This window comes from Aethalodelphis obliquidens, unplaced genomic scaffold (assembly GCF_003676395.1).
Source record: "Aethalodelphis obliquidens isolate GAN/ISIS:26980383/991018 unplaced genomic scaffold, ASM367639v1 scaffold3, whole genome shotgun sequence".
Lineage (NCBI taxonomy): Eukaryota > Metazoa > Chordata > Mammalia > Artiodactyla > Delphinidae > Aethalodelphis > Aethalodelphis obliquidens.
The window spans coordinates 51,782,198-51,810,035 of record NW_020837947.1 but is presented as its reverse complement, the minus strand read 5'-3'; the positions used below and the strand labels follow the sequence as shown (position 1 = coordinate 51,810,035).

Genomic DNA, 27,838 nt, shown 5'->3' with positions numbered 1-27,838 from the left:
TTTATTTTCACTATTATTACTGTGGGACACATTCTCCTCTGAACATAAAAGTACCCAAATAATGAAACTATTTTACTGTTAAAGCTGCAGGCTGTATTGTACATTAAGTAGTTAAAAGGCTTTCATGTTGGGCTGGCCAAGTTCAAATCCCAGCTCCACAACTTCCTAGCTGGGTGATTTTAGGCCAATTGCTTAATCTCTTAGAGCCTCAGTTTCCTCATCTATATAAAAGGCAGATTATAACAGCTATCTCACAGTTTTTTGTTTTTTTTTTTTTTTGCGGTACGCGGGCCTCTCACTGTTGTGGCCTCTCCCGTTGCGGAGCACAGGCTCCGGACGCCCAGGCTCAGTGGCCATGGCTTACGGGCCCAGCAGCTCCGCGGCATGTGGGATCTTCCCGGACCGGGGCACGAACCCGCGTCCCCTGCATCGGCAGGCGGAGTCTCAACCACTGTGCCACCAGGGAAGCCCTCTCACAGTTTTGTTGTAAGGATTAAATGATATAATAACTGTAAAGCACTTAGCACAGTGCTTGGGATATAGCAATCACCCCATAAAAGGTAATTATTACTACTACACTACAATTATCTTAGGTGCTTAGTACTGCTGAGTTGATTCTCTATTTGTCCTCCCCTACTGCTCTATTCATTTAAAATAAGATAAAAATTACAAAACGTATATATATATTTTAAAATAAAAAGTGGGACTCCCTGAATCTTTCTATCCTTTCTAGAGTATATCTATTCAGATTCCAGGTTCTACCTAATAAATTCTTAGTACAACTGGGTTTTCTGTGGATGATTTCTGTAAGAAATAACCAAGTGTGGCGTTTTAAAAAAAAGGATTTTAGCAGAAAGCTATCTGACATTAGCCTGTTTCAGTTATCTATTGCTGCATAACATCTATCCCAAAAGTTGGTGACCTAAAATAACAATCACTTTATTGCTTCTGATGATTGGAATTCGAGCAGGACACATGGGATCAGCTTGTCTCTGCTCTACGTGATGTCTGCTGAGGCTGGAACTTCTCAGATTGCTCCCTCAGTCCCATGCCTGACAACTCAGCTAAACAGCTGGGAGCTGTTGGGGACTGTCCTACTGGGACTGTATGTCCAGGGCCTCAGTTCTTGCTTTTGGTCGAGTCCCAAGGTTCTCCCTGTATCCTCCCTCCATGTGGCCTCTCCCCCAGGGTAGCTGCATCTCTTACAAGGCAACTCAAAAGGGGAAAATAACTCCACCATTCAGCGTGAGGATTAGCAAGCAGAACCCAGAGAGGGCAGACTGCTGGGGCCGTCTCTGGAGACCACAGCCTCCTAAAAATGTGTCCATCCAGCCCTCTACCATTTAGGCTCCTAATCCCTGCTTTGTAATAAACCTCTCTAAATAGCCTATAACCTTCCTAAGTGATATACAAATACATTCTTAGGTGGACACTTTAATATTTCATTCAGTCCAAATACTTTCTTCACACAGTCTTTTCGAAACTTAAACATTCAGATTCCAAACCATCTTGGGAATCATGTCTGAAGTGGAATTTAAGACAAGGGGATTATAGACCCAGATGGGCAAACAAACTGCCTATTTTGGTTAAGCAGACACACCAAACTGAAAAAGCGGCATTGGGTTCTATTTTATTGACTTAATCTTTCTACCTGTAGGTAGGACGATTACACCAGGGTGGGGGGAAGATACATGCAGAAATAGCCACATTGCTTTGTGGTTTGTTGTATTTTTTGTTTTGAGCACTTTAAATATTTTGTCAGAGCTTGTCCTGTGAAGGTGCCCAGGTGTGCTTGGAATGTTTCTGTAGCCTGCAGCACCCGCTGTACCGAGGCTTGGCTGGCTCCCTGGGAGTCTGTCAGGGCCAAGAGCTGATGTGGGTCCACTCTGGACTCTCAGAACCAGATGTTATCAGTGGGTACAAATGACATGATGAATGTGCCACCCACAGGGTTGTGTTTACATGGAGGGGTTTCTTTACATCGTTAGCTGAGTCATCAATTTGTTTACAGGTGCTTGTGGGCAGGGCCCTTGGTAACACTGCTATAAATAACGATTATGTTCTTTTTTTTTTTTTAACATCTTTATTGGGGTATAATTGCTTTACAATGGTGTGTTAGTTTCTGCTTTATAACAAAGTGAATCAGTCATACATAAACATATGTTCCCATATGTCTTCCCTCTTGCGTCTCCCTCCCTCCCACCCTCCCTAACGATTATGTTCTTAAGGGAGCAGAATATTAATTTCAGCATGACAAAAATCATTGCTGTCTTCTGCGTGCCTCTTGTCTCTTGAAGCTCTTTGAGAGTGCAACATTCCAATACACATAGTCTCTTAACTGTGCCTCATAACCTAGATTTCTTAGAAGATGAGTCACTGTTAATTCAAAGAGGAGCTTTTCTCCCCTCCTTTGTCTTCCGTTAATGTTTTCTGCCAGATTTTTGTCCACTTCAGAAATTGTAAATAGAAGGAAGTCCATCAAGGGAAATTATACACCTTTGTTTAAAATACTTTGTAATACAGTGGGTTTTATAGGTTGAAGAAGAAAATTATATTATTCGTCACATCCCTTCTTTACTCCCTTCCTCTTTTCTACTCTCCTTTCCTTTCTCACACATTTATTGAGGACCTTCCATGTGAATTCACTGTACCTCAAGCTGCTGGGGGGTACAAAGATGAGTACCTGCCCTCCAGGAGTTAAGTATGTTATCAGGGTAACAAAGGTTCTTGGAGGGCTTGAACAGTTGAGGGTCAAGGGTGTGATTCTCTAATCCAAACATAGAAGTTATTATGGAGAGTGTGCCCTGGGTAGTGAACCTGAGGAAAAAATGGGGTTCTCTGGTAGAATCCTGGTAATGGGGTACCACCAGGGTGACCTCAGCCTGTCCCCACTTGACCCCTGATTTGGCCTCTGAGGCCCCTCCATTAAACTTCTGGGCTTTACACATTCTCTGCAAAACATCCTAATACTTCACAGAAATAATCAGATGCTATTTTCTATTCTGATACTAATATTCTCTGTCTTAAATATTAATCTCTCTTAATGTTCTCTCTCATCTCATCTTAAAGTAAGATGACTCTTTTTTATTGAAGTATAGTTGATTTACAATATTATATTAGTTTCAGGTGTACAACATAGTGATTCAATATTTTTATAGATTATACTCTAAAGTTATTACAAAATAATGGCTATACATCCCTGTGCTGTACAACATTAAAGTAAGATAACACTTTAAACCTACAAGTCAGGGTTGCTGTGAGGATTGAAGATAGAATATCACATAAAGTCATTACTTTTCTAATGACAAAGTGCTACAGAAATGTGAATATTTTTGGTATCGTTCACCTCTCCTGGTAGAAGTACAAACAAGGCTGAAAGCTGTTTGGAAGCCTAAACTGGTCTGCGAAGTTTGAGCTCAGGTTCCCACGACACTTTGGGGGTTTGTTTGCTATGTTCTGGTGGGTTTTAGTCCTCCTGGTGTGAACATGGTGTTGTTTCCAGGGCCCCCATGTTACCTCAGTCATCTCAGTCTTTAGCATCTTTGTAGCAGTAGAGGAATAATTAAGAGCTGCTTTAGTGGCTGACGTAAACCTGGAGTTTTTATAGTACAGAGGAAAGTTTCCGATTGGTTTGAAGCCCATGACATTTATATTGTGACCTGAGCTAGGTCCAATTCATGATCCGTTTCAAGGACCATGTCTTATGTCTGACAGTCCTGTGCAGAAAGCTTTCCAAAGCTAGAAACTGGGATATGTAAGTGGAGGCAGAGGAAAGTGTATTCGTTACCTGTTGCTGTGTAAACAAATTACGCCCAAATTAAGGGGCTTAAAAAACAAACATTTATCATCTGACAGTCTGAGCAAATCAGGAATTTGGGAGCAGCTTAGCTGTGTGGTTGCAGCGCAGGTTCTCTCTTCGGTAGCAGTCAAGCTTTCGGCCAGGGCTGCAGTCGTATGAAAGACTGACGGGGGCTGTTACTCATATGGCTGTTGTGAGGGGGCCTCAGTTCCTCACTGGCAATTGGTTGGAGGTCCCAGTTCCTTGTCATGTGGGCCTCTCCATGGGATGACAGCAGTAGGTGATGAGAGACAGAGAGATAGAGACAGAGGGAGAGAAAAGCTACATTGTTATGAGTCTTAGAAGTGAGATACCGTCACATGTGTGAGTGAACTACCCAAAGCCATAAATACCAGGTGGAGCAGATCATGGGGGACATCTTGGAGGACAGCTGCAACAGGAGTCAAGAAAACGAAGTAAATCAAAGAATTATGCAGATTTGGACCTACCTCTAGGATTGTGGGTGAATTTTTCCTGTCTTTGAATTTATCCAAACTTGGGTAAACTTGAGCCTAAGTTGTATGGTAACTACCTAATAATATTTATTAGAGTTTTAGGAGTACTTATTCCTCTTCAATGAAGGTTATAAAGGTGCAGAAAGAAGACCCTCTGCCAAGCAAGCCTGTAGGAGTTTATGATCTAAAAGAGGGATCAGCAAATAAAGGGCCAAAGAGTGAATAGTTTAGACACCGTCAACCATATAGTCTCTGCCATTGTAGCACTAAAGCAGCCATAGATACTTATGGGTTACAACTACTGTGTGGTTGTTCCAATAAAACTTTATTTACAAAAATAGGCAGTGGGCCAGATGTGACCTCCAGACCATAGTTTGCCAACCTGTGATGTAAAAGAAAACTACAGAATAATAAATCAGAAGATTTGGGGCTTCCCTGGTGGCACAGTGGTTGAGAGGGCTCAGTGGTTGAGAGTCCGCCTGCTGATGCAGGGGATGCGGGTTCATGCCCCGGTCCGGGAGGATCCCACATGCCGCAGGGCGGCTGGGCCCGTGAGCCATGGCCGCTGAGCCTGCGCGTCCGGAGCCTGTGCTCCGCAACGGGAGAGGCCACAACAGTGAGAGGCCCGCGTACTGCAAAAAAAAAAAAAAAAAATCAGAAGATTTTATCCAGGATCAGTGTGAAAGCAGACCTCCACCAGTTTCATTTTACGGATTTACTGATTTATTCTATTAAATGTATATAAATAATTAAAAAAAGAGCTGCAGGAGCAATAAAAAGATACAGAGCCCTGGAAAATGAAGCAATAAGTGAAATCAGGATACTCATTGGTTATTTGCATCATGTTCCCTTTGAAGTAGAATAAATGATTTTGGAATTACACACAGTAGGAAACAAAATCATCTTCTGTCAGTTTCTGTGCTCTCCTGTCCCTCATCTCAGTCTAGCTGCCACCACTGCAAACCTACCTTTCGATCAAGATATGTTTTGACAAACTCAAAACAGATCTTGATTGCCTCAAACAGGGTGAGGTTCCCTGAAAGTATTCTTTTTCCTTGCAAATTTTAAAAACAAATGGTGTCTTGGAAACTACCCAAGAGAAAATTTGTGACTCTCGTGAGATAATTGACAATAACTTGGGGTATTCCAAAATCTAGGTTGGGAATTATTGATATTAGCCTAAGAAATTGGCAAAAAGAAATTGAGACTGGCAAGTAAAAATCTGTGCATTAATATTTTATTAGATTATATAAAAAGTCTGTCTCATCATTTAGGTTTTACCTTCTGCTACTGCCACTCAAAATCATTATTTAAACTTCCCTGAGGAGGCTATTAGGAGTTTTAAAACTTTTTAAATTAAATATTTTTCTTACTGGAAGAGACTGTATGACAATGTGGAAAATACTGATAAGAGCATACATTACTCATAATCCAACTAGCCAGAGAGGACCACTGTTAAGATTTTAGCGCATGTCCTTTCCATGTGTTCTTGGATGTTTAACATAGTTGATACATACAATTTTTTATTCCACTTTTCAACTTACCGTGATATCACGTCTTACCCCATGCCTCAAAGGATTAACGGTATTCTATAATACGGATGTTCCATAACTTACTTAATCATTACCCAAGTTGGTTGAGTTGTTTACAGATTTTATTATAGATAACACTGCCATAACATCTTGGTAAAAAAATTTTGAATACTTCTTTATTTCCTTATAAACCTTTCCTAGAAGTATAATCACAAGGTACAGGGATATTAACATTTTAAAGTCTCTGGATAAATACTAATAAATTGCTTACTAAATGGCTGTGGCAATTGATATACCTGCCCCCAGTAGTATGTAAAAGCATTGAACATTGTTAATTTAAAAATTGTATCTATTGTTACTTTAATTTGCATATTTTAATTACTAGTGAATTTGGGGAAGTATTGTCATTAAACATTTCTTTCTTCCTTTGAAAATTATTTATTTCCTTTACCCATTTTACCGGGTTTGTTAGTATTTTTCTTATATATTTGTATGATATCTTAACCAGTTGTTGGATGTTTATGTTGAAAATATCTTCTTGGCTTGTTATTGCCTTTCACTTTTTAAAAAATGTATAAAAATTTAAACTTTTTGCACAGTAAAATTACCAGTATTTTTCTTTTTCTTTTTTCCATTGCTTTTAATCTTAAGAAATTGTTTCCCATCCTGTATTATCTTCTAACATGCCATATAGTGACCTTCTAATCTTCTTTGTGATTTCATGTTTTTATATTTAATTCTTTCAGCCACCTAGCATTAATATTGCTATATGTTGTGACTTTGCTAGGATATAAAGGAGCGAGTGGTATAGAGATATACAGTGCTGTTTGTTAGAGATTCTCTCTTAGTACTCCTGTGGTTCTTGATTTTATTTCAGGGTTTCTGGTTACCCGAAGCAGCATTTTTTTACCTCAGGACTTTTGGTGTCTTTTGAGTGCCCTGGATGGCAAAGTGCATTCACCCTTTTCATTTCTCTTTCTTCCCTCCCTAAGGCTTAGTAAAATGCTCCACTCAAACTAGTCCAGACGCACATCTCCATGGAGGAGGCTGCTACATGCCAAGCTTTATTTAAAAGGAACTCAGAAGGCCCACATCCCTAAAAATGTCTTCTCTAAGTTATTTTTCATGCCGGAAACACCTGTTATTTCATCTCTTTGCATTAAAGATCACCCTCTTCCAGAAATCTTCTTAAAAACGCACATTCACCTCAGCAGAGTAGCACAGTGTTTTAGTTTCTTCTGGCAGCCATGACAAATTACCACAAACTTGGTGGTTTAGAACAACAGAAATTTATTCTGTCACAGTTCTGGAGGCTAGAAGTCTGAAAACAAGGTGTCGGCAGGGCCATCCTCCCTCAAAGGCTCCAGGGAAGCTCCTTCCTTGCCTCTTCCCAGCTTCTGGTCATTGCAAGAAATCCTTGGTGTCCTCAACTAGCATCACTCCAGTCTCTGTCTCCAGCATCACATGGTTTTCTTCCCTCTGGGTCTGGGTCTGTGTTTGTGTATCCAGATTTCCCTCTCCTTATAAGTTCACCAGTCATTGGATTAGGGTCCAACCAAATGCAGTATGACTTCATCTTAATTTAATTAATTACACCTGAAAAGACCCTGTGTCAGATAAGGTCATGTTCTGAGGTTCCAGGTGAACATGAATTTGGGGGGATACTATTCATGCCAGTACACACAGTGAGTGAATAGTTCTTTCACATTATTTAGTTTTATTAGATCACCTTTCTGTTTAACAGCTGACATGGAACCAGAGGAAGATCCTGGGATCTGTAGTGAGGAGGCAAAGGGAGAAAATGCAGGGAGAACTGAGGGGGAGGGGAAAGGGGCCAATGTCAGATTCCACCCCTTTGTCCATGGCTGGTCCTATAACCAGATAAATGGTAAACCCGCCTCTGTTTTGCTTTCTCGGTAACTTGCTTGCATTTTAAGTGGGGAGTCCAAGTGTTTAATTAGGTTGACCAATATCTTCCTTTTCTGTTAGTAACATATATAAACTGTTTGATGGGGAAGTAAAAGAATAAAATGAGTAATCCTTTGGAATGATTTAAAAGATTCATGTCAAATCTTTTCTGTTTTCAAAAAAATATATTACATAAATTAATAGTAACTGAAATCATTGGAGTTTTTCATATTTGATGTCTAGTGACATGAGTTGTAACTACTAAATTCAATAACGGGAGAAAAATACTTAAACTCTTTCCTAAATAGGGGGAACCCTAAGATTCTGTTAATTTAAAGGGAAAAAAGAATGACAGATTGGAAATTAATTTTGCTAATCATATTATTTTGATTCTTTTTAGTAAAAAGCAATTGCTAAGGCTGGGGAAATGCCAGTAGCCCTTTTTATCCATTTAAAACAATATGCCAAATGAAAATTTTAAATAAAATTTGCATATCTACTATTTGATTTTATAAATTGCTCATTTTTTAGAAGCATTTTAAGTCCCACCATTACCTGGCTTATGCAAAACAAGTTTATTTCCTTTTTGAAGTATTGGCCATATTTAAACATTTTTATTACAGAAACAGTCTGAAGATATTTTTAAGCGAAGAAAGTGAAGATAGCTCTTCCTTTCTGTTAGCTTGTGGCTGATTTCACAGCCAAACAGTGAGAAAGTCCCTTCCTTCATCTTGAGTACAGAAGTAAAGCTCTCCTGTGTACACAGAGCTTGTTGACTCACAAGTTCTCATTATACTGATGAGATAACACTGCCTAATTTAAAATCCTATTAGACAAAATAAATATTTTCTTAGGGTAGAATGCTTTGTGGTTTAGTGACTCAACTCTCTCTCAGTGCTGGAAACTGGGTTCTCAGTCAGTGCCACAAGAAAAAACTTGTTTTAAATCATCCCTGTCTTAAAAAAAAAAAAAAAAAGCACTTATTATATACCTATTGAGTTCAGGTTATAGGGATAGAAGAAGATATGATTCTTAACTCCCCAAAACACATAATTGAATTGAAAAATGATATATGTTCACAGAAAACCTAATTGAACACCTAACAAATAATACTAGGTTGAACCATATGGAATTGCAATATTTGACTGGTTTTGACCTACACAAATGATACTTAAAAACATTCAACCTAAAAGTTCAAAACCAGTTACTGTCACTCACCTGAATTTTGCACGTCCTTTAGTCCTTTGTGTATAAAAAACTGTGGTGCACAACATCCTGTCCTGAGCCTTGTACCTCAACCCTCAGCCTAGGGGATGGGGGGCCAGTGGATTTTCCCTCGGAGAACTGTGCACAGGCCATGCTGCCTCTTTTCTTCTGCCCTCAGCTGTCCGTCCCCAGCTCTATTATTTTCACATGTGAGGATTTTCTTTCCTCCTAAGCATAGCCTCACCTTGTTTTGAATACTTTCCTCTCTTCCTGTTTCTTTCTGGTTTTTGCCGAGGAAATTCTCTCCCCATCCCTCTCCTCCCTTCCTCTTCCTCTTTTTTGTTTTTTAATTTTTAAATTTTATTTATTTTTTAATACAGCAGGTTCTTATTAGTCATCAATTTTATACACATCAGTGTATACCTGTCAATCCCAATCGCCCAATTCATCACACCACCACCACCACCACCACCCATGGCTTTCCCCCCTTGGTGTCCATATGTTTGTTCTCTACATCTGTGTCTCAATTTCTGCCCTGCAAACCAGTTCATCTGTACCATTTTTCTAGGTTCCACATATATGCGTTAATATACGATATTTGTTTTTCTCTTTCTGACTTACTTCACTCTGTATGACAGTCTCTAGATCCATCCACGTCTCAACAAATGACCCAATTTTGTTCCTTTTTATGGCTGAGGAATATTCCATTGTTTATATGTGCCACATCTTCTTTATCCATTCATCTGTCGATGGGCATTTAGGTTGCTTCCATGACCTGGCTATTGTAAATAGTGCTGAAATGAACATTGGGGTGCATGTGCCTTTTTGAATTGTGGTTTTCTCTGGGTATATGCCCAGTAATGGGATTGCTAGATCATATGGTAATTCTATTTTTAGTTTTTTAAGGAATCTCCGTACTGTTCTCCATAGTGGCTGTATCAATTTACATTGCCACCAACAGTGCAAGAGGGTTCCCTTTTCTCCACACCCTCTCCAGCATTTGTTGTTTGTAGATTTTCTGATGAAGCCCATTCTAACTGGTGTGAGGTGATACCTCATTGTAGTTTTGATTTGCATTTCTCTAATAATTAGTGATGTTGAGCAGCTTTTCATGTGCTTCTTGGCCATCTTTATGTCTTCTTTGGAGAAATATCTATTTAAGTCTTCTGCCCATTTTTGGATTGGGTTGTTTGTTTTTTTAATATTGAGCTGCATGAGTTGTTTATATATTTTGGAGATTAATCCTTTGTCTGTTGATTTGTTTGCAAATATTTTCTCCCATTCAGACAGTTGTCTTTTCATCTTGTTTATGGTTTCCTTTGCTGTGCAAAAGCTTTTAAGTCTCATTAGGTCCCATTTGTTTGTTTTTGTTTTTATTTCCATTACTGTAGGAGGTGGATCAAAAAAGATCTTGCTGTGATTTATGTCAAAGAGTGTCCTTCCTATGTTTTCCTCTAAGAGTTTTACAGTGTCCGGTCTTACATTTAGGTCTCTAATCCATTTTGAGTTTATTTTTGTGTATGGTGTTAGGGAGTGTTCTAATTTCATTCTTTTACATGTAGCTGTCCAGTTTTCCCAGCACCACTTGTTGAAGAGACTGTCTTTTCTCCATTGTATATCCTTGCCTCCTTTGTCATAGATTAGTTGACCAAAGGTGTGTGGGTTTACCTCTGGGCTTTCTATCTTGTTCCATTGATCTATGTTTCTGTTTTTGTCCAGTACCATATTGTCTTGATTACTGTAGCTTTGTAGTATAGTCTGAGGTCAGTGAGCCTGACTCCTCCAGCTCCGTTTTTTTCCCTCAAGACTGCTTTGGCTATTCGGGGTCTTTGGTGTCTCCATACAAATTGTAAGATTTTTTGTTCTAGTTCCATAAAAAATGCCATTGGTCATTTGATAGGGATTGCATTGACTCTGTAGATTGCTTTGAGTAGTATAGTCATTTTCACAATATTGATTCTTCCAATCCAAGAACATAGTATATATCTCTCCATCTGTTGGTATCATCTTTAATTTCTTTCATCAGTGTCTTATAGTTTTCTGCATACAGGTCTTTTGTCTCCCTCAGAAGGTTTATTCCTAGGTATTTTATTCTTTTTGTTGCAGTGGTAAATGGGAGTGTTTCCTTAATTTCTCGTTTAGATTTTTCATCGTTAGTGTATAGGAATGCAAGAGATTTCTGTGCATTAATTTTGTATCCTGCAACTTTACCAAATTCATTGATCAGCTCTAGTAGTTTTCTGGTGGCATCTTTAGGATTCTCTATGTATAGTATCATGTCATCTGCAAACAGTGACAGTTTTACTACTTCTTTTCCAATTTGTAGTCCTTTTATTTCTTTTTCTTCTCTGATTGCCGTGGCTAGGACTTCCAAAACTATGTTGAATAATAGTGGTGAGAGTGGACATCCTTGTCTTGTTCCTGATCTTAGAGGAAATGCTTTCAATTTTTCACCATTGAGAATGATGTTTGCTGTGGGTTTGTCGTATATGGCCTTTATTTTGTTGAGGTAGGTTCCCTCTGTGCCCACTTTCTGGAGAGTTTTTATCATAAATGGGTGTTGAATTTTGTCAAAAGCTTTTTCTGCCTCTATTGAGATGATCATATGGTTTTTATTCTTCAATTTGTTAATATGGTGCATCACATTGATTGATTTGCGTATATTGAAGGATCCTTGCATCCCTGGGATAAATCCCACTTGATCATGGTGTGTGATCCTTTTAATGTGTTGCTGGATTCTGTTTGCTAGTATTTTGTTGAGGATTTTTGCATCTATATTCATCAGTGATATTGGTCTGTAATTTTCTTTTTTTGTAGTATCTTTGTCTGGTTTTGGTATCAGGGTGATGGTGGCCTCATAGAATGAGTTTGGGAGTGTTCCTTTCTCTGCAATTTTTTGGAAGAGTTTGAGAAGGATGGGTATTAGCTCTTCTCTAAATGTTTGATAGAATTCACCTGTGAAGCCATCTGGTCCTGCACTTTGGTTTGTTGGAAGATTTTTTTATCACTGTTTCAATTTCATTACTTGTGATTCGTCTGTTCATATTTTCTGTTTCTTCCTTGGTTCAGTCTTGGAACGTTATACCTTTCTAAGAATTTGTCCATTTCTTCCAGGTTGTCCATTTTATTGGCATAGAGTTGCTTGTAGTAGTCTCTTCTGATGCTTTGTATTTCTGTGGTGTCTGTTGTAACTTCTCCTTTTTCATTTCTGATTTTATTGATTTGAGTCCTCTCCTTTTTCCTGGTGAGTCTTGCTAATGGTTTATCAATTTTGTTTATCTTCTCAAAGAACCAGCTTTTAGTTTTATTGATCTTTGCTATTGTTTTCTTTGTTTCTATTTCATTAATTTCTGTCTGATCGTTATGATTTCTCTCCTTCTGCTAACTTTGGGTGTTGTTTGTTCTTCTTTCTCAAGTTCCTTTAGGTGTGAGGTTAGATTGTTTATTTGAGATTTTTCTTGTTTCTTGAGGTACGCTTGTATAGCTATAAACTTCCCTCTTAGAACTGCTTTTGCTGTATCCCATAGGTTTTGGATTGTCGTGTTTTCATTGTCATTTGTCTCTAGGTATTTTTGGATTTCCTCTTTGATTTCTTCAGTGATCTCTTGGTTATTTAGTAACGCATTGTTTAGCCGCCATGTGTTTGTGTTTTTTATGTTTTTTCCCCTGTAATTCATTTCTAATCTCATAGCATTGTGGTCAGAAAAGATGCTTGATAGGATTTCAGTTTTCTTAAATTTACTGAAGCTTGATTTGTGGCCCAAGATGTGATCTATCCTGGAGAATGTTCCATGTGCACTTGAGAAGAAAGTGTAATCTGCTGTTTTTGGATGGAATGTCGTATAAATATCAATTAAATCTATCTGGTCTATTGTGTCATTTAAAGCTCTGTTTCCTTATTTATTTTCATTTTGGATGATCTGCCCATTGGTGTAAGTGAGGTGTTAAAGTCCCCCAGTATTACTCTGTTACTGTCAGTTTCCTCTTTTACAGCTGTTAGCAGTTGCCTCATGTGTCGAGGTGCTCCTATGTTGGGTGCATATATATTTATAATTGTTATATCTTCTTCTTGGATTGATCCCTTGATCATTATGTAGTGTCCTTCCTTGTCTCTTAGAACATTCTTTATTTTAAAGTCTATTTTATCTGAGATGAGTACTGCTACTCCAGCTTTCTTTCTTTTTTTAATAAATTTATTATTTATTTATTTATGCCTGCATTGGGCCTCCGTTGCTGCACACGGGCTTTCTCTAGTTGCGGCCAGCAGGGGCTACTCGTTGTTGTGGAGTGCTGGCTTCTCACCGCAGTGGCTTCTCTTGTTGTGGAGCACGGGCTCTAGGCGTGGGCTTCAGTAGTTGTGGCTCACAGGCTCTAGAGCACATGCTCAGTAGTTGTGGCACATGGGTGTAGTTGCCCTGCGGCATGTGGGAATCTTCCCAGACCAGGGCTCGAACCCATGTCCCCTGCATTGGCAGGTGGATTCTTAACCATTGCACCACCAGAGAAGCCCTCCAGCTTTCTTTTCATTTCCATATGCATGGAATATCGTTTTCCATCCCCTCACTTTCAGTCTGTATATGTCCCTAGGTCTGAAGTGGGCCTTTTGTAGACAGCATATATATGGGTGCTTGTTTATGTATCCATTCAGCAAGCCTGTGTCTTTTGGTTGGAGCATTTAATCCATTCACATTTAAGGTAATTATCGATATGTATGTTCCTATGACCATTTTCTGAGTTGTTTTGGGTTTGTTTTTGTAGGTCCTTTTCTTCTCTTGTGTTTCCCACTTAGAGAAGTTCCTTTAGCATTTGTTGTAGAGCTGGTTTGGTGGTGCTGAATTCTCTTAGCTTTTGCTTGTCTGTAAAGCTTTTGATTTCTCCATTGAATCTGAATGAGATTCTTGCCGGGTAGAGTAATCTTGGTTGTAGGTTCTTCCCTTTCATCACTTTAGGTATATCATGCCACTCCCTTCTGGCTTGTAGAGTTTCTGCTAAGAAATCAGCTGTTAACCTTATGGGAGTTCCCTTGTATGTTACTTGTCATTTTTCCCTCGCTGCTTTCAAAAATTTTTCTTTGTCTTTAATTTTTGCCAATTTGATTACTGTGTGTCTCAACGTGTTTCTCCTTGGGTTTATCCTGTATGGGACTCGCTGCGCTTCCTGGACATGGGTGGTTATTTCCTTTTCCATGTTAGGGAAGCTTTCGACTATAATCTCTTCAAATATTTTCTCTGGTCCTTTCTCTCTCTCTTATCCTTCTGGGACCCCTATAATGCGAATGTTGTTGCGCGTAATGTTGTCCCAGAGGTCTCTTAGGCTGTCTTCATTTCTTTTCATTCTTTATTCTGTTCTGCAGCAGTGAATTCCACCATTCTGTCTTCTAGGTCACTTATCTGTTCTTCTGCCTCAGTTATTCTGCTATTGATTCCTTCTAGTGTAGTTTTCATTTCAATTTTTGTATTGTTCATTTCTGTATGTTTGTTCCTTAATTCTTCTAGGTCTTTGTTAAACATTTCTTGCATCTCCTCGATCTTTGCCTCCATTCTTTTTCCGAAGTTCCATTCTTTTTCCGAGGTCCTGGATCATCTTCACTATCATTATTCTGGATTCTTTTTCTGGAAGGTTGCCTATCTCCACTTCATTTAATTGTTTTTCTGGGGTTTTATCTTGTTTCTTCATCTGGTACATAGCCCTCTGCCTTTTCTTCTTGTCTGTTTTTCTGTGAATGTGGTTTTTGTTCCACAGGCTGCAGGATTGTCCTCTTCCTCTTTTTCTTTCCTTCTTTGTGTTTTCTTTCATTCCACTATGAATCATGATCACACGGTCAATGGCTGTAAAGCCCAAGAGTAAAGCTAGTGATACATTTGTGTGAAGGAAAGGGAAAACCATGAGTTCTGATGTGAAATAATAGCAATCTAGATCTGGTAATAACAAAAGCTCTGTAAAGTCACTTTATAATCTCTGAAAAAATCTCTAACCATTATCTCTTTTCAACTGAACCTTTTTCTCAGTAATCCTTATCTCAGAAAGAGAATAATCCCCTTGGGAAAAAGAAAGACTATTTCTCAGACTGTTTTATTGCTTTCTTGTTTTTTTGTTTTGTTTTTACCAATACTGAAACAGTTCTGTCTTTCATATTGGCTTTCATTTTTCCTTTCTTTTTTGCTATGACGTACTATTTCAGCTACATGAAATTGACTTTAGGGCTTATTTGGGAATTAAACCACCACTTATAACTTTGTATTTACAGAATAATAAATCAATTATTTAAAAAAAAAAGTTTGGAACACAACCTTTTGGTAAATTAGGATTTCCTTTAGTATAAACCGGATATCTAAGGGGTAAGGAAACACAAGATTCATTACAATCAGTGATATTCCGGGATAAATGACTTTTGTAATTAGTTTTAATAGAATCTGACAGCCAAAGATTGCAAAGAGAAAAGGGAAAAGAATTAATAGGCAGCCCAAGCAAAGACATATAAATAATGAAGCAAGGTGTACATAAGGGAAATGCAAACAGATTTCTCTGACCATGACTGAAAGGCTGAGTTTGGAGAGAGGAGAGGGGGGGTTAGAGTGGTGTTGGAGAACCCCTCAGGGTGGGGAATTTGGAGATTGTTGCTAGCATCTCTGTAAGGACAACTTTATTAAGCTAGATGGAGAGTAGGGACACAGTGATAATCTCTTGTTGCCTCATACACCTGAGAGATTTCAGTTCGTGAGAGCCGAGATGATAAATGTCAGTCTGGTCTCAGATCCAGCTTCCCACCATCTTCAGTCAGCAATCTGGATTCCTGATATGTCGGCAAGATGTTTTACATTATTACTTCTTGTTAGAGATGATTTTTAATTAGAGTTTTCTTTTGTAAAGACAATTAATTTTCTAATGTAAAGACATTAATTGAACTCATTCATTAAGTAAATGATAACAGTTCTAGTCACTACCAAAGGATGTATCTAGGAGACCCTTGTGGCGTTTACCCACCTGGTGCAGGTGGATAGGGGAAGCCAAAGATGTAATTCAGGCAATTATGTACTAATTACTGTGCATGTTACATTAATCATCAAACAACTGACAGGTATTTGGAAATCCAGTAAGTCAAACATGATGAAACTGACAGTTACGAAAATTAATGTAAAAGCTAAACTCCATAAGACTTATCTTGAAAAGTAAAAAAAAGAGATAATGAGACTCATCCTCATATTTTGAAAGTTTTTTTAGTTTCACATTATCATCAAAGGACATTTACTATAAGTACCAGATTGTGTGTGGGAATGTTTTAATGTCTTACAAGTAACATTTAAAGACTCAATTCTCACTTTTAGGTTTATGAGAATTACGGACCATCATATAGCAAAAACATATTGATTAGAGGCTTTAAATCTCTGAATTACAGCTGTGAGAATTTTGAGAGTATCTGATTTGTAGGAAAAATAAGTATTTGTAAGTTCAGGAAATGCCGTAAATACTAAACATTATTGGTATGAGGAACAAATTACACAATTTCTCTTGAAACTTTATTGCTCCTAGAAATGCTACGAAGTAATAATGTTTACAGCAATGCAAGTATTATCAAAGCTCTGGATTGAGGAAGATAATTCTTTGAGTGCCTGGAAGGACTAACTAAGGCAGAAGAGTTCAGTGCCAGGTTATTTAGGGACCCCAGGGTTTCATAAACTCCTAATTGTCATGGCACCAGAGTCGTTTTGGACTAGTGAGGTAGGTGGGGCCACGGTAAACAAAGGAAGTAGATGGTGCCTAGTAAAGGTGCTGTAAAGTCAACTTCAAAGTATGTGACATCACCATAGACTTGTGGAAAATAACGACAGACCAGCCTAGCATGCAGCTGTCATGGTTAGGAAGAGGTGCTTTTGAACTAAAGCTTTATGTTGACCTTCTTTGAAACAGTCGTAAACAGCAGGCTCTGCAAAGCTGCTACTTACGAGTAGTTGTAAGCTACTTGTTATGAGTCAAACCATCTTTGCGAAAGGGGCTTTGTATTCTCTCACCCAGGAAGTCCTTACTGAATGTCTGTGATGTGCCAGATGTGGTCAGATGCTGTGTCAGAAACAGAGGGAATTATATACACAAAGGAACTTCCTCTCTGGGATGAGAGAAAGAACCATCCATGATTATGATAAAGCTAAATTACAGTAAAATTGCCTGTGACATAGGGCGTGTAGGAAAGCTATGTTTGAAAAGGTAATTTGGGTCCAGAAAGTAGAAGAGCTTGAATACTAAACTATGGAGTTAAGACTCTTCTGTACACAGTGCTGAACCATCTGATGGTTTTCAAACACCAGTATACACCAGGAAGATCAATCCATTCATAACTTTAGAATGGGTTAGAGGATGCAGGAGAGACCAGATAGCAGAGAATAGCTGGAAAACTCTGTAAATTGAAGAGATAGTGAAGTTAGGAAGTAGGATAATGGTAGTTGGAGTGGACAAGGGTAGATGGACATCATACTGGCAAGGTGAAAGCATGTTCCATGTATTTATAACTTCCACCCCATCCCTTCCTCCTCTAAAGATTTGCAGTTTATCTTGAATTAACAATGTAAATAAGTGAAGATAAGAAAACTAAAGGAATAGTAGTGTGATAAGGCCAGAGAGACAATTACTTTACAGAATGTATATGATTCTGTATAATTATTAACATTTTTTCATGGTCAGGTACACAGTCCACATTGTCTGAAAGACACCTGGTGAGGGAAAGAAAAGGTTTATTTGGCACTTAAGAAAGAGAGAAACTTCTCCTTTCAGTCCCTGCAGAGAGAATATTAAATAAGATGGTGGCTTACACCCTTCTCGGGTTCCCTGCAATATGTTCAACAAAGAGGTCTAATGTGGCTGCATTTTTAGTGGCTCTCAAAGCAAGCTCAGGTATGATGACAAAGAGCCCCTGACCAGCGATCGGAGGTGGGGTGCTGGGAGCAGGAGAGCTCAGGGATAACTCCCCAGAGCTGCCTCTGGTGAGTCGGGGTTGGTTTTCTACCCTTGTACATATAACTGTATTCCAAGCTTCCTGCTCATTGCCTGCTCCATGGTTATATAATCGCCATTAGCTTTTGTTTTGTGTTGCAAAAGACAGCAATTTAAAATACTCTCTCTTGGGCTTCCCTGGTGGCGCAGTGGTTGAGAGCCCGCCTGCCGATGCAGGGGACGCTGGTTCGTGCCCCGGTCTGGGAAGATCCCACATGCCGCGAAGCGACTAGGCCCGTGAGCCATGGCCGCTGAGCCTGCACGTCCGGAGCCTGTGCTCCACAACGTAAGAGGCCACAACAGTGAGAGGCCCGCGTACCGCAAGAAAAAAAAAAAACTCTCTCTTGAGTGGCATGGACATATATACACTACCAAGCGTAAGATAGATAGCTAGTGGGAAGCAGCCGCATAGCACAGGGAGATCAGCTCGGTGCTTTGTGACCACCTAGAGGGGTGGGATAGGGAGGGTGGGAGGGAGACGCAAGAGGGAAGAGATATGGGAACTTATGTATATGTATAACTGATACACTTTTTTATAAAGCAGAAACTAACACACCATTGTAAAGCAATTATACTCCAATGAAGATGTTAAAAATAAATAAATAAAATGCTCTCTCTTGCATTATTTATTTGTTATTTATGAGCTTAGTAAAGTCATTAGTCTTTCTTTGGGGGTTATATATGTCGTCAAAAGAAGAGCTACATTTTCTCTGCTCTTAGGTTATAGAAATTTGAGTAGGCTTAAAAGGAAAATACGAGCAATCAAGGAAACTTTTTATATTTTGACAACTAAAAACTAAACTTGTCCAACTGGAATATTGTAAAGAAAAGCTGGAAAAAAAGCCAGAATCTTCAGCAGCTGTAAGTGAGAGCATATGCAGTCATGCATGAAACACAAGACTCCTGATGAACCTAAGCCATTCCTTGAGATACAGACCACGGGTCCTCAGTTCTCTCGGGGTTTTGGGCAATGATTCCCCGGCTGGTTGGGGCCCTGGTCCTCTTTGCTCTTGCTCAGATTGAGATCCTTCTTTCCTCTGGGACCAACACTAATAAAGCCAAACCTCGTTGAGCCCAGCCTGGTTCTGGGGGGGCTTCATAGTTTGTTAATCGTGGGAAGTGATCCCAAGTGACCAAAATTTATGTATTATATTGGTCCTGAGATAGCTTAGTTAGATTTCACACACTCTGTAGCACCCAAAGCCTAGATTCCACTGCATGGAACTACTAGGGCAAAACCCAGCCTTTGTAGGAGAGAAGATGATCTGCATTCCCAGCGGTCAGATATGAGGGGAACTTGGACAGACACGGGGGGAATTCTGTCCCGCGCAGCACATTGCGAGATGGTTCCCAGCTTTTGAGCTGCCATTTAAAGCATCGAGTTTAGTGACACGCACTGCACTGGGGTTTGCTGGCCACTGTATTTTTTGGTCATTTATAGTTGGGTTTATATTCTGTTTCAGAAATGATAGCTGAAAAATAGTTTATTTTTATGGAAATAATGAGCCATAGAAGAATGTTTTATCATTTGTTAGTGGCATCTGCCAGTTTCCTTGGCAGTGCATAACAATAAATAGCTTTCTTGCTCTAAAAAAAAAAAAAAAAATCAAGGGGCCCAGAAAGATGGAGGCAGTTGGGAGCAATAGAGGCCAACCAAACCAGGGTGTGTTACTGTTTACAGAAACACTACTAAAAAGGATGAAAAGATTGATGCTCTAGTGCAACCACTAGATGGCAGCCTTTCTGCATTAAAAGCGATCACCGTTTGCTAACACCAAATACTGGTATTAATGATGTAAGTAATTCTTTATATGGCTAAAACTATGAGGATGTTTTGGATTTTCAAAACTTGAATGAGCATAGAGAATTTATTCATCTCTCCATCCAACTAGGGATTTTGTGATCATAAAACTCATCTACAGAGAATTTGAAATCAGTCTCTAAACTAGGAGTCAGACGGGTTCTATACCCTCAACTCTGTCAATAATTAGCCCTGTGACCATGAACAATGAACGTCTCTGGTCCTCAATGAGCTCAACTGAAAAATGAGATGATTGGGTCACTAGATTATCTCTGAGGTATCTTCCAACTCAGATATTCTCATTTCTGTATCCTTTCGTAGTTGAGCCTGATAAATATGCTAACTCAAAATACAATCCACATGATGCCTAGTAAGTTACTGTATTATTCAGCAAATGTCAACTGATATTCATAGGCGTAATTAACATAGCTGATACTTATTGAGCACCTACTATGTGGCAATACTAGGCTAAGTGTTTCATGAGCATTACCTAATTTAAGTCTTATGACAGTCTGATTCTAATCCCCATTTTTCAGATGAGGAAACTGAGGCTGAGAGAAGTTAAGTAAGTAGCCCAAGATCACATGGCTAATGACTAGGCTGGTATGACTCTGAAATCGGTGTGTATACCATTGCTATATTTCCTCTCTGATTCAGGTGAGAAAAATACAAATTTGAATGCATCATTGCTTCTGAAAGAAAAACTCATTCTGTAAATCCAAAATCCTTGGTTTTCCAAGGGAAATATATTAGGGTTTTTTTCGTTTGGTTTTTGGTCTTTTTTCCTGGAGATAGGACAGATTTACTTGGCTCTACTGTCACACTGTCATTAGATGCCTCTTTGTGAGTCTTGACAGAAAAGCCTAACATCCAGTTTCATGCACATGGGTAACCAGCAGGCCCAGGGCCCTGTCAACCTTGTGGTTTCTCAGAGCCAGTGTCTCTTTAAATGTGCAAAGAGGGACTGCACCAGGTACTCACTAGGGACCTTTCCAGGTCTAGAATTATCTGATGGTGTGTCCATAATCTGATACAGGGTCTAATATTAGCAGGATAGAAGTTGCTCAGTATATGGCAGCTCCCTACCATTTAGCAGTTGCAGCAAGGAAATACTACACATACTATTTAGTGCTGTTTGTTAGTGAATTAAAAGTTTCCTCCCTTTCTTTGCGGCCAGAAAACTTACGTAGCCTTACAACCACTGCCTTAATTCAGAAGAGTCGTTCTAATATCTGGTGTTTTCAGCTCTCTTGGAGACGCCTTTTGGTATCTTTCAAGTCACACCTCCAAGGTTTAGTAGAACATACTGTGAATTCTCTGAGTAGCCACTAGATGGCAGTAGAGCATCAATTTATACCCTAGAGTTAATCCCAAACCTTTAGTTTTCTGTCTCATTTTATTTTACATGTACATTATCTCTGAAGCAAGAATTATTAGACAGAGAAGCTCATAACTTGCTTTATATTGGGCTACGCATATTAAAATGCTTGAGGAACAGCTTGATGGAGCAGACCAGATTAGGAAAACCTGAGGTGGATTTATAGGAAGCAAACAAAGCTGAAGTTTCATGGGCAGCTCCAATGCCTTAGGAGGGGCCCTAGTGCTATAAATTTTGTTTTCTTTTTCTTAAAGAGGGCTCCAAAATTATATAAGCTTCAAGCCTCCCAAAGCTTGGATTTGTCTGGAAATAGCCATGTGGCTCTTTTAATTTAGGAAAGGGTAAACAATCCTGCAGTTATTAATTTTCTACCTACTTAATCTCCAAGGACAAGGGCAATCTGGTTTTTAAAAGCAAGCCAAATAAAAAGGAAACAGGAAATAATGGAATGAGTGGGCCAATATTCCACTTGTTTATGAGTCTGAGTAAAATACAATACTCAACACTGAAACTCACTTCTGGCAGCATAATACCTGTACTAAAAAGAGGAAAGTACAGATTATAAATTAGCAAATTAGTAAATTATCCTCTGCTAAAACTCCAGACCGGTATGGCAGTGTTTGAGGATTTGATTTTATTCTGTCTTATTTTTTAACCCCAGAAGTGTTGTGCTTAATAAGAGACCAGTAGTGACTATTCAGAAGGGAAAGTCTACTTTCATTTATAAATCTTAAATTTCTCACCAGGGGGCTATGCTTAGTCTTTCTTAAGACTACCAACAGCCCATCAGGAGTTAAACTGAAATGTACCCTTTGGAAAAGAAAAATGAACTTTCCAATTGGTCTTTCCTGTTGCAAACACTAAGATTTTCTTTTAAGCTAGGGGGACTTATCTATGTCTAGCTCCATCTGTGACTATTATTCACAATTAAAATATTTTGTCCACGCGATGCGCTCCTATGTCTACTAGACCTTGATATCCTGAGGGCTTCACCTTTGTGTCCTTGGACATATGACACATGGCAGGAAATGTAAAAATGCTTGCTGAAAGAATGAGAGCTAGATATTATTTCAAAGTTAATGTAGGGCCTGGGGGTCCCTCCAGCATGATTCTGGGTGTATTATATCTGTGTCATGTTTCGCAAAGGTTGTGTTTCAGGAGACACACTTGTGTAATATGTTTGCCATGAGTAGAAGTTCTGTGTCTGACATTAGAGGAACTAGAAAAGGCTCCCAGGGTGGCCTCAGCGTCTGCGGGGAGAAGCTCCCAAAGCTGAACTCGGCTTGTGAAGCCCTCCCAGCCCACACATCCCGTGGCCTTTCTTCACCTCCCAACCGAGTCCTGGAGCCAACTTTGAAATAATGACACCTGTGACCAGGTGCTCAGCAGGACTGCTTGGATCTGGATCTGGAAGAAAAGGAATTCAGCCAACCCCTCATCCCCCTCCCCTCCAAGGGAGGTCAGAGGTCACTGGCTGTAGCACAAACTCGGCAATTCCTGGCTTGGGAATTGCAGATGAAGCAAGGACCTTGCCTGGACTACCTGTGAGGGTCATCCCCTTCCTCTGACCCCTGGGAAGCTAAATCTGCCTTCTGAGATCATGATCCAAAGCATATAGAATTGACCTTTGGATAGCAGGCTAAGTCTTGTTAGTTTATCCCCAAATCAGGAGGACAAGTACACTGCCTGGGTTCAACATGCAATGAGGCCAGAGTCACGAACGTTTCTGCTTTGGTAACTCAAATTCAACCATGAGTATATACCGACTCCACGTCTACCGACAGTGTAGTAGGTGTGGGGAACGTGTTGTCAGACAGGGAGGTGAGGTGACACACACCAACATCCACGTCCACTTGCCCCCTAATCCTCTCTTCCTGATAGAACACCAGCTTGTTCTGGTGCCCACTCTCTGCATGGTGATGTCCTTTAGGCCCCAGCCTCAAGGGGGTAGGTCCAGTGATTGTTTTGGTGTAGGCATGAGACACGTAGAGAAGTCTGCTAGGTGGTTTCTAGGGAAGACTTCCGTACTTCTTTTTATATATATATATATATATACACATACACACACACAGACACACATATATATTTTTTATATTGGAGCATAGCCGATTAACAATGCTGTGATAGTTTCAGGTGCACAGCAAAGTGACTCAGCCATACATATACAGGTATCCATTCTCCCCCAGACTCCCCTTGCATCCAGGCTGCCACATAACATTGAGCAGAGTCCCCTGTGCTATACAGTAGGTCCTTGTTGGTTATCCTTTTTAAATATAGCAATGTGTACATGTCAATCCCAAACTCCCAAGACTTCCTTACTTCTGAGAGAGACACACAGGAAAAGATAGTCTTTTCATCCCCTGGAATTATCGTATCTATCATATCTATATGTAATGACCAGAACTCTAGCAGTCACTCAATTCAGCAGCAACTGAATAAACCGATTAAACCAACTCAGTCCACCCTTCTCGTTTATATGCAGTAATAAACTTCGTGTTTGATTAGGCTTCTGTGAGTTGGAATTTCTGTTACTTGTAGGCAAAAGAATCCTATACTATAGGCAGGGATTGGATCACAAGAAAAATTTAGAAAAAAGAGCACCATTGCCAGCTTTTCATCACACAATACATAAGTATCTAGCAGGAAGGGAGAACTCCGTTTTGGAACTCTGCCCACCTCCAACAATATAAAGCTTAGGAAGCACATGTAGTTCAGGTTTATCACTGCATCACTAGATCCATTCAATGGCATATATTTTTTTCCTCAAAAAGAAAAAATACTAATAGTGGCAGACTTTCTGTACATTTCTTGTTACTTTTACAATTTATAAAACTGCAGTGGTTGGAATCCATTTTCTGTCCTGAGTCCAAGCTTGTACTGCTCACCTCACAATATGCCAATAAATGAGGTGTTGACGCAAGGAATACGATTTTATTTGGAAAACCAGCAGATGGAGAAGATGGTGGACCAAGGTCCCAAAGAACCATCTTGCCTGGGTTTGGATGCTAGTTTCTTTTACAGAACAAAGAGTGGGAGGAGGGGTGGTAAAGTTAAAAAGGGGATAAAGCTGTTGCAAATACTTCCTGGTCCAGCCAGACTCCGGAGGGGGTGTGTTAATTTCTTCTTTCCTGCGGCTGTTTACAGGTGGGCCTGGTGAGGATGTTTCCTGTGAACTTAAACAAAGGTGCTTTAGCTTACACCTCAGGTTTGGGAGGCAGGGTTCCCAGATACCGGCCATTATGTATACTTTAAACTATAGGCAATGTCTCTTTAGTGATGAACTTGTAACAAAAGCAATAGAATACGAAAGTTAAAGTAAAAGGAATAGATCCAATATGGAGTCAGATTTGTTCTTCCCCATCGTAGTCCTAGTGGTCTTCTCTTGCTTGCTGCTCTTCTTGGCTTATTTGTGAGCAGAAGAAGGACAAGGACTGTGGTTTAGGGTCAGTGGACCAATTAGTAAAAATAAGTCTTGATGCAGACATCCAAGCGTGGTTAAGTCTTTAACACCTTCTCAACTCTAAGATACCGTTCAGTTGTTATGTGATTCTCGGGAGCTAGGTGTGTTTTTCTATCCCTTTATACATGCCGTCTGTAATTCCTAAGGAGAGATTTTCCTCAAAGGTGAGGTTCAGTGCTTTCTTTCAGAGGGTAGAAATGTTTTTTTCTAAGTCCTTACATATGACTTAAATGTTGCAGGAAGGAAACAGTTCAGAGTGGTTACTCATGCAGAGAGAAATTGTGACTGGGCTAAAGAAATTATTTTTTTATTTCAGTTCCCATGGAGAAGATAAAAAGAAATTGTTGCTGCTAATATATTTTCTATAACACAAAGAATAATGTTTTCTAAAACAGAGAGGTACAAGATGAATTTCTTCAAATTACTCCCATACAGCCTTAATTTCTCAGCCTTAATTATATGCTTAAGAAATATATCAACTTGGACTTCCCTGGGGCCTCAGTGGTTAAGAATCCGCCTGCCAATGCAAGGGACTAGTGTTCGATTCCTGGTCCGGGAAGATCCCACATGCCGCGGAGCAACTAAGCCCATGCGCCATAACTACTGAGACTGTGCTCTAGAGCCCGTGTGCAACAACTACTGAAGCCTGCATGCCTAGAGCCCTTGCTCCACAAGAGAAGCCACTGCAATGAGAAACCCATGCACTGCAACGAAGAGTAGCCCCCGCTCGCCACAACTAGAGAAAGCCCACGCACAGCAACAAAGACCCAACACAGCCAAAAATAAATAAATTTTTTAAAAAAGAAAAAGAAATATATTAACCCTTGTATCAGTTTTAACGTTGCTCAACTACAGATAATAGAGAACAGGTGACTCAAAGTGGCTTAAAGAATAGGACATTTATTATGCAACATAACAAGAACTCTAGAGCTAGGGCAGGTCTAGGGTTGGTTAATTCAGCTACTCAACAATGTATTTGAAGATTCAAGTTGCTCTCATATTTCTGCCCTGCTTTCTCCTCCATCTATTCTCCATAGGCTAATGCCACTTCTGGTCCCAGGATGGCTGTCACATTCATCACATGCAGTCATGACACTGGCTTTCAGGGAAGAACTGTTGCTTTCTGTAAACCTTCTTTTAAGAGAAAGACCCTCTGATTCCTTCAGCAGATGTCTCTCTCATATCAGTGGCCAGAGTTGCATCAGATAAGTAGGGCAAAGTACAAACACTTTAAGGGTCAGGTAGACCTAAATCAGTGTGTTGATATCAGCCAGACAGATATGTATGGGCATATGTCTGAGTCAGTTACTGGCGAGGGGCATGGGACACCAGGATTAGACCAATCGTGATTGATTATCAGGGCAGGAAGCAGCTTCCTCTGAAGCACATGGATATCTGAACAAAATCAGGGTTATTAGCAAAGAAAATGTGTGTTAGGGGTGTGGCAGTTAGGCTGGGGGTTTAGATAAAGGAAATGGTTTTGGGCTAGGCAACCACCAGTGTCTGCTAAAACTCTCCACCTTCGTTGGTTTGCATTCCTTCTAAATCTAATAAATATTATAATCCTGGGAACAGTTTCCTTTGCCTGGCATAGCCTAGATTCCTCCCCTAACTGGGAGTCAGTTTCCACTTTATTTCCAATGTTCAGGAAACATACAAATGTCTTTTTTTTTTCTTCTCAAGAGTAATGACAGCAGGGCAACCATACAAATATAAAATGAAATTGTATTGCTTTCATGTCAAAATCTAACCATCTAGCAATTTACCTATTTTACCCATCTATCTCAATTTGTTTTCTGCACAGGGTTTAAAAGAATTCTGTTTATAAATGTGTTATGAGAGTACCAAGTTATCTGCAATCCTGTGTAGGCTTTGAAGAATGATTCATTATTTTGGTTGATTGGAAATATACACAGGGAAGTGTGCCTTTGGGCTTCTTGATTTTCCAGCATCCTTGATAAGTCCTTGTTTCCACTCTTTACAGAGCTTTGGAGGTAGTGGATGGAGGCCATGTGGCTGGAGAGTGCCAAGAATTTACACTGCACTGCGGGGAGTCCCGGTTCTTTCACACTGCCTGTGAGGTGCCTGGTCCTTTACCTACAGAGTCTGGAATGTTTAAAAAGGTAATGCTTCATTTCCAGTATTTGGCTCCCAGGACTAAACACTTTAATGAATTAAAAAGTGAAAAATAACCCCTGTCTGATTGAAAAACACATACTTGAAAAGAACGTAGATGGTAAAAAGGTCATTATATATCAACGCACCCAAGACAATAAATAAGGATCAAGGGGTAAGTTTGAATCTTTGCTCTTTGCTGCCTTCAAATGTTCTACCTCGTTGTCCTGGGTGCCTTTTGCCTGCCTTTTTCCCTTTGTATACCTTTAACTCAAAGGTATACAAAATAAAATGACATCAATATTTGGAAATAATGATTCATTCCCATAAAAGGCATTTTTACTACTTCCTACTGTAAGGCATTTAGAGTTGTTACCATTCTATCGGTAGTTACATCTTAATATCTAGATGTTTGCACAGAAAGTTCTGACTTAACTATATTGCCTTGAAAAGTTTTCCCCAAAGTGGGAGATAACGTGTATGCATGTTAACTGCATCCTTTCACCCATGAAAAGACGTGGCTCCTGTCCTTGCCTGCAGGCAACAAAGTAGAATAAAGTCTTGAGTCACAGTGTGAGAGCTGGTTTAGCTGCCAGGCTTTGAAGGTTGTATAATACATTCCTTGTTACAACTTCTTATAAGATCACTGAGGGTTAGTAATGAAAGATATTTTGTCATGAAAGAAATCTCCCTCCCAAAGGAATTTGCTTTAGTAATGCTATATATTAAAAGTGAAAAAATTACTTAGTGCAAGATGAAAAATTTTGGAGATTGGATGCACAACAATGTGAATGTATTTAGGACTACTGAGCTATATACTTAAAATGGTTAAGATGGCAAATTGTATGTTATGTGTATTCTACCACAATTAAAAATTAAAATGAAAAAATATCCTTACTGGTGGAAAGCAGTAAGAAAAAAGGACATGATGCGATTATAAACTCATATTTTATTAGAAAATGACAAAAGTAGGTAGGGAAATTCAACAGAAAATGCTTTCTAACTCAGATAGCATAATATCAATCAGAGTACCAGAAATATAAAATTAAATTTTATGAAATGTTGAAATTAAAAAATCAAATTTAAACTAAAAAATAACCTGGCTTCCTATAATTTATACTCACTTTCAAATTGGTTTTGCATTTTGTTCTTCTTTCTGT

The 27,838-nt window shown here is 39.4% G+C and overlaps 1 protein-coding gene across 1 annotated transcript in view; it reads left to right on the top strand.

Annotated features, from left to right (window-relative positions):
• CRYBG1 (crystallin beta-gamma domain containing 1) overlaps positions 1-27,838 on the top strand; it is a 203,707-nt gene that overhangs the window by 56,800 nt on the left and 119,069 nt on the right. Inside the window, exon 2 of the mRNA XM_027089410.1 lies at positions 26,548-26,686. Within this exon, the coding sequence (XP_026945211.1) occupies positions 26,548-26,686 (139 nt within the window). The remainder of the gene's footprint in view (positions 1-26,547; positions 26,687-27,838) is intronic.